This window comes from Nannobrachium achirus, assembly GCF_963921795.1.
Source record: "Nannobrachium achirus genome assembly, chromosome: 7".
In the NCBI taxonomy this organism is placed as follows: Eukaryota; Metazoa; Chordata; class Actinopteri; order Myctophiformes; family Myctophidae; genus Nannobrachium; species Nannobrachium achirus.
This window is the reverse complement of record NC_137816.1, coordinates 33,981,396-33,989,041: the sequence shown is the minus strand read 5'-3', so window position 1 is coordinate 33,989,041 and position 7,646 is coordinate 33,981,396. Positions and strand designations below refer to the sequence as shown.

The window sequence follows — 7,646 nt, the reverse complement described above, 5'->3', positions numbered from 1 at the left end:
AACAGACGTCAATGTTCCTCATCAACGTTTCTTTGCATTCTCTATTCACGCGACCAGTTTACCCTGTCGTTTGTTGACGAGGGTTTGTGCCATTTTACTCTCATCTTGCATTTCGCAAATAGCTCAACATAAGAGCGTATGCGCAGTGCTAAATGAAAATGGCTAAATTTAATTTAAATTTGTATTTATTTTGTATTTTTTTTTATGTAGGAGTAGTCTAGAGAGATGCCAGACCGGGGCAGACATCAAAACGGTGAGAAGTATGCAGAACACAGGAGCAGAAAGAGAGAAACATCACCCAACACACATCACCACTCTACTGATGATGACAGAGATCGCAACAGAAGAGACAGAGAAGAGCGGACCTCCCCCTCTTACAACGATCCACCCGCTCACAGAGATCACCCAGAGCCCCCAAGAGTGTAAAAGACCTATGCTCTCTTTCTATAGTCTGTACAGCGCTGGTATTTTCTTTACATCTCAGAGGCAAATATTGTACTTTTTATAATTTCTAGAATGACCCCTGTCTGCTTTTCCGTGTGGAAGTAGGTCTTTGCTGTGTTTAAAAACGACAAAATTCAGTCGAATGGATCTGATGATCTGACAGCTGATTTTGTTTTTGTAGGTACAGAGAGACATCAGTCTACTCATCTGAAGGGGATTATTATGAGCCACAGTCTGTGGCTCATACTACACAGCACAGAAGAGTACTTTACAGACTTGGATACATCCTATCAAGCAGAGGCAAGTTGTTTTTACGTTTGATTATTGTCACAAGTGAACTAAATAAATAAAATAGTAACTCCTGAGCCATTATTGTCCCCATTCCACAGAATAGTGATTAAACTTCACGTGCATGTTGCCATATGTGATGTATTTTGCAGTATGTGAGTGGTTTTGACTGAGTATGCTTTGTTTTGTGCACACATCCATGTTGGCATATACATCATTTGATGCTCTTTTTCTAGGTCTCTGCCAGGCAATGGAGGTGTGTGTGAATCTACTTATAGTCATCTGTGCAGGGGTTCCATACAGCAATGACGGAGGCTACCGCAACTTGGCCAGTCTTGGAGGACTCTACCATTATTATTATGGTGGAGCAAATGCCTTCACTGGGGCGGATGCAGACAGGGTGATGGAGCTGGACCGGCTGTATCATCAGCTGAAACGTCCTCCATATGTCTTCACTATGGCTTGTGGTGGAGCGCTGATGGCCTATGCGTGTGTGATGATCGCCCTGGGGGTCTTCAGAGTGCCTTACCACTGGCCCCCTGTGCTGCTGGGGGAGGCTCTGCTGAACGTCCTGATTGCACTGGGTTACATCCCTGCACTGGCCTTCTACTTCATCAAGCTACAGGAGACCTACGACACTGCCATCTGCAAGGAGAGAGAGGAGCTCTACAAGGGCAAAGGCCATCAGGGCTTTACGTGCCAGTTCAATGGGGCAGATATTGCAGGGGGCCTCTTTGCGATTGTTGGGGTCATTCTTTTCACCATAGGTGCCGTTCTGGCCATCAGAGCATTCAGGTCAGTACGCAAGTTAAAGAGTCAAAGGGCAACAGAGGACAATAATCTTTAAGTGGCCATTTCTCCTCCTCACTTTTGCACAGAACAAGAATGATCGAGAGATGTTCAATCCTTACACACAATACTAAAAGAAATATCCCTTAGTTTTTTCTTATCTTTTTATTAGTATTTCTTCCTGCTACCTCCTTTTTTACACATACTGTATACTACTGTATAACATATGTTACATTTGTTATAAATATGTTATCATAAATTACTCAAATGGTAAGTAAGTTCTGAAGATCCACTATCACTGAATCTAGGGGTTTCAATCCACTGTGGTGCATCATTTAATTTAAATCTAAGGATTTTCCTGTGCACAGATTTAACTTCTTACATTAACTCTCGTTTACTGTGAATGTATTTTTAACCGTTTTATACATTTTTAAAATAAATATTTTTGTCACATATTTTCCCACTATCTAGGGGTTTCAACCCACTGTGGTGCATCATTTAACTCAGAGTTAATTCAAATCTAAGGATTTTCCTGTGCACAGATTTAACTTTTTATATTAACTCTCGTTTACTGTGAATGGTGAATGTATTTTTAACCATTTTATACATTTTTAAAATAAATATCACTGAATCTAGGGGTTTCAACCCACTGTGGTGCATCATTTAACTCGAGTTCATTTAAATCTAAAGATTTTACTTTGTACATATTAAACTTTTTTTACATTAACTCATTTACTGTGAATAGTGAATGTATTTTTAACCGTTTTATACATTTTGAAAGGAAAGATTTTAGTGATTTTAGTTTTTTTTTCTTGCTACCTCCTTTCCTATAAAATACTACTGTATAACATCTGTTACATTTGTTATAAATATGTCCTAATAAATTACTCCAAAACAACAAGTAAGGTGCTCAGGTGGTGCATTGTTAAAGTACCTGGAAACCATCACGGTGACAAGGGGTTCAAATCGGTTCAAATCAACTGTGGCGCATGTCCGGCTTGTCGAGCCATCTACACCAGGTGTTTGCAAACCCCTAGGGGTACTTGTTGGTACTGCAAGGGGTTTACAAAATTGAGGAAAAGGTGATTGAATTCTTCTGTTCCCCCCTGTACACAGTAGAATGTCAAAAGTATACATTTTATACCTTTAAAATGAAAATGTATTCCTATTGTGCAAAAAAATAAATCATATAGGGTGTACTTCAGTTGAACCTTTCAGACAGAAGGTGCAGCCTGATCCACACTATTGTACCTGTCAGTGGGCGGTGTCCTCCCAGTGGGGGCTCGAACTGGCAGGTGAGCAAGTATACTTGAGTACAACAGCAGTGGCAAAACAAATGTGTGGGGAGGACAAAAAGGGGTACAAATTGTCTACCTATGTCTTAAATTACAAAAAATAAAAGTACAGTAGATTCAAAATTCAATACTTTATTGCCATGTCAACAGAGTTGATTGGAATTTGTCTTAGTGCAGCTCTTAAAACATACAGAGAGTAATTTTGGTTTATCTCTTAAAGGGATCCCTGGCCATTATAACTGTCCTCTATAAATACAATGTAAAATTAAAAACACCTTAATTATTTTATTTCTTCTAGAAATAGCTAATCTTTCACTCAATAGGGGAAATGCCCGTCGCAAGTTGATGATATCATAAATGTAATTTGTGATCTATCCCTATGGAATTTATGGCATGCATGTGCAAATAAAAACAAACGTAATACTTCCTATGGTTAATATGAGCATCAAATAAATATTTCAAATGTGTTTTGTTTTTTTGCACATGCATGCCATAAAAATTACACATGACATTTATGACATCATCAACTTGCGACAGGCATTTCCCCTATTGAGCAAAAGATTGCTCTATTTCTAGAAGAAATTTTACATTGTAGTTATAGAGGACAATTATAATGTATTAAGGCATATTTGTTATATTAGCCTGGGATCCTTTTAACAATTTCAAACAAATGTAAGGGATTTAGTGGCAGGTATTTAGTAGGTGATAATATCTGATCCATAACATAATGTAGGCCTACTGGGCAGTGGCTCCGGCAAACGAAGTGCCATGAAGAGACAAATCTAGCCCTTGAGAATTTGGGGCCAACACAAACATTGCAAATACATATAAAATTATGCTAAAAGTTACATATTTTTATATGCTCTATATCTGTAACTTAAGGCAAATTGTCAGTTATTTTACATTTTCTTAATTGTTCAATGAAGAAGGAAATAGGCCTACATTAGCATGAAACAATTAAGTACAAAAAAAATGTCAGCTTGTTGGCATCGAGATAAAATATTCAAGCATTTCTAGAAAATATTGTAGGTACAGAAAGAAACAATGAGATTTAATCATGGTTACTTTGGTCATAAATAACTGGAATATCTGTTCCTTTCACCATAACCACATAGAAATATTCAATACAATGCATTTAAGAGCATCCATGAATACATACATACTGGCATAGCCTTATGACACACACACACACACACACACACACACACACACACACACACACACACACACACACACCAAACCCAATTAACTAAACATGGAGGTACATGCAACATCAGTTTCTATTTTTTATTTTACTTTAAGTAGTTTGCTTTCCAGCTAGAATATAGGCTATCATTTCAGAATAGACTGTATGCCTACTTTGCACTTTGCCTATTTAGTGCCTAACAATAGTATATCATATATAGGCTACCAATCGAAAATAATATTTTCCCTTTTTATCTGGGGTCCAGGGACCCTCAAGGTTCTTTGAGGATGGTTCAAATGCATGGTCTGTAACTCAAGAGTTAGGGGTCTTTGAAATTAAAAAGTTTGAGAAGTGGTGCAATCCAAATGCAGTGGGTATGTCATGGAACAGCATGATACAGGACAGGTGGTGGTGGGCTGATGGGAGGAGTTGATGATGCACAGCAGGAAGCCATGAAACAATCACTGTAAAACACCCCAAACAATCTGTCTGTGCTGAATCCATTCCAAAGGTAGGCTGCTGCTATTTCAACATAATCTAATCGATTGAAGTTTCAATGGCACATCAGCCGTCAATAAAATCAAGTCTTCAGAGACTAGATGCATAGTAGGCTTCAAGTATATTCACTTTATTTAGTTCTGTACGTTCATTTTCATGTTTACCTGGTAGCCTATTAGCCTACTTTGAAGCAATGAATTGTTTTTCTTTGTGACTATTTACCATTTATTGACTGTGGTTCATGCCATTTTGACCTTGTACTTTGTAAGTTGCTTTCTGCTTCCAACATTTACATTTTCATATGTTACTGTTCTATGTAGGAGTAGAGAGATGACAATCCGGGGCAGACACCAAAACACTGCAGAACACAGGAGTAGAGAAACTTCAGATGGGAACAGAGACATGGATGAGCAGGACTCCATTGATCAGGACAGCTCCCCTTCAAAAAATCATCCACCTGCTCACAGAGATCACCCAGGGCCCTCAACAGTGTAAAACACATTATGCTTTCTTTTGGTAACCAGAAGAGTGGGGACCTGAAAAGTCAGGAAACCAGACTTCTCTTTTGGGGGCATTTCTTTCCCTGCACTCTTTTTATGCCCAGTTTCCCCGTTTCCTGATCTTTGCGGTATCTGTTTTATTAAGTAAGACTGGATTTGATGTGACAGTTGCAATGATCTTTTTGTAGGTACAGAGAGATGTCAGTCCATAATTCATCTGACGGGGGTTATGATGACCTTCAGAACAGACAGAGAAGCATTGGTAAGTCATTTCTACAGTACGTGTTATTTGATTACTGTCACAAGTGAACTGGTCCACAGCATCTTGATGAAACCTCATGTTTCTATACTTTACCCTTAATTGAGTAGGAATGTTGCCAGATTTGATGGTGGTGCATGTGAGTGGTTAGACCCATATATAACCTCACCCTCTGCTGTCTATATGGGGCTAGTTAGTGGTGTTTTGTATTACCCTTTCACTGCTTTGTTGTTATCCTTATTTATGTAATACATATCTTTTTAGCATATCCTTCCACTGATGCCATGTCTTTCTTCTTTAGGTCTCTGCCAGTTAATTGAGGCATTCGTGAATTTTCTTCTAATCTTCTGCGCATGTGCTTCATATAATCTGGCGAGTCTTGGAGCACTCTACCATTATTATGGATCAAATGTGTTCAATGCATTCACTGAAACCTGTACCATTCACTGGGACTGATGCAGACAAGGTGATGGAGGTGGACCAGCTGATGAATCAGCTCAAACAGCCTGCATACATGATCATCATGGGTTACGGTGGAGTTCTGATAATCTATGCCTGTGTGATGCTCGCCCTGGGGTTCTTCAGCGTGCCTTACCACTGTCCCCTTGTGCTGCTGGGGGAGGCCCTGCTGAACATCCTGATCGCACTGGGTTACATCCCTGCACTGGCCTTCTACTTCATCAAGCTACAGGAGACCTACAACACTGCCATCTGCAAGGAGAGAGAGGAGCTCTACAAGCGTAAGGGGCGTCAGGGCTTTGGGTGCCAGTTCAATGGGGCAGATATTGCAGGGGGCCTCTTTGGTGTTCTTGGGGTCATAGTTTTCACCATAGGTGCCGTTCTCGCCATCAGAGCATTCAGGTCAGTACGCGAGTTAAAGAGCCAAAGAGCAGCAGAGGACAACAATCTTTAAGTGGTAATTTCTCCTCCTTACCTTTACACAGAACACGAATGATTGAAACTTTGAATCCTTACACACAATATTGTTAATTTACTCACAGTTAAGGGGGATGAGATTTCCTTTTTTTTTTTTTTACATTAAGTTTACATTGACTCATGTTTAAATGTGAATAGTGATTTATCTTTTGTATTTTAATTCATACTTTTGACATTTTATATATTTTAGGAAGGAAAAATACACGAGTGATTTCCTTTTACAATAATATAGTGCATTATAACACCTGTTACATGTTGGAGGTTGAGCAGGGATCTTCTGTCAGGGCATGCGCGGTGTGTGTTGGAGCATGCAGTGTGTGTGTGTGTGTGTGCCTGTGGAGAGGCTCAGGTTGGGGTCCCTGGGGAACTCCCTCGTCAGTGGTTCTGGGACCTCGGACCTCCTCCAGGCAGACCTGGGGCCTCGCGGTACGACCCACGTTCAGCCTGGCTGGTTACGGACTGGCACCACTGGCAGCCCAGCAGAGGAGACCGGGTCAGCCTCTGGCAGCGCTCAAGGAGGCGAGGAGGAGGTGGTCCGGGGCGGTGCTGATGAAGGCTGTCCTCATAAGTTACTCAAACACTGTATGCAAGCATTTTGTTTATTACTATGGGTTTTAACTATTTTCACGATGATTTCAAACAGATATAAGGAGTTATTGGCAGTAATTGAGCGTGATTGTTGGTGTTTAAAATTGATTTTCAATAAATGGATCCACAGCTGCTGCACTAACATGGTTTTTAATCTGCATTTAATGGTCTGAACATTGGCTGCATACATTAACACATTTAATGACATTATTCCAGACATCCTTCTATAATCAACCTTCTCATTATGAACCAATAGCCATGACTTCTATATGTAAAGGGCTGTAAAACAAGATGCAAATTAAGAGTCTGGTCATGACCAAACTCCTATTGACTAAAGTTATTGGAGAAAGCTACACAGAGTAAAAGGTGAAAGAACACAGAATATACAACATTTTACAACTAATAAAAAGCTCATTTTGTAAGGATATTTATTAGGATAAGCTCATCTGAAAGGTGTGCAAAATGGACAATGGACAATAAAACAGAATTTCACAGTATAAATCTTTATTGCTACTTGGCTTAATGTTAATTAAAAATACAGCTTTCTGCTCCAAACTAGACATAGCAGCTTTTCAAATAAAACAAAGTTTAAGGGGGTACGATTCTGGCTGACAGACAGCAAAAGTGCTCATTGTTAGTCCTATTCCTAAATAAAACAATTATCTAAACTAATGAATAAACATTGAACATGATGTTTTTTGCAGTATTCTGCATGCTAAAATAACAAAATATTGGATATGCTCCATTTTGTACAAACAAATCACATTTTGTATGTACTGTATGTATTTTATATTGATTTATATAGGGCATGCTTTAAACATTAAATACAGCAATAATTAGTACCTTAAAGTACAATGTGTAAC

General features: G+C 39.2%; 1 protein-coding gene across 1 annotated transcript; it reads left to right on the top strand.

Annotated features, from left to right (window-relative positions):
- Positions 1–516: 516 nt before the first annotated feature.
- On the top strand, positions 517–6,172 carry marveld3 (MARVEL domain containing 3; the record flags this gene model as incomplete). Its single annotated transcript, XM_080730193.1, has 4 exons — positions 517–545; positions 632–744; positions 969–1,428; positions 6,022–6,172. The coding sequence occupies 4 exons, from the start codon at positions 517–519 to the stop codon at positions 6,170–6,172; spliced, it is 753 nt and encodes a 250-aa protein (XP_080586319.1).
- Between the last annotated feature and the right edge of the window lie 1,474 nt (positions 6,173–7,646).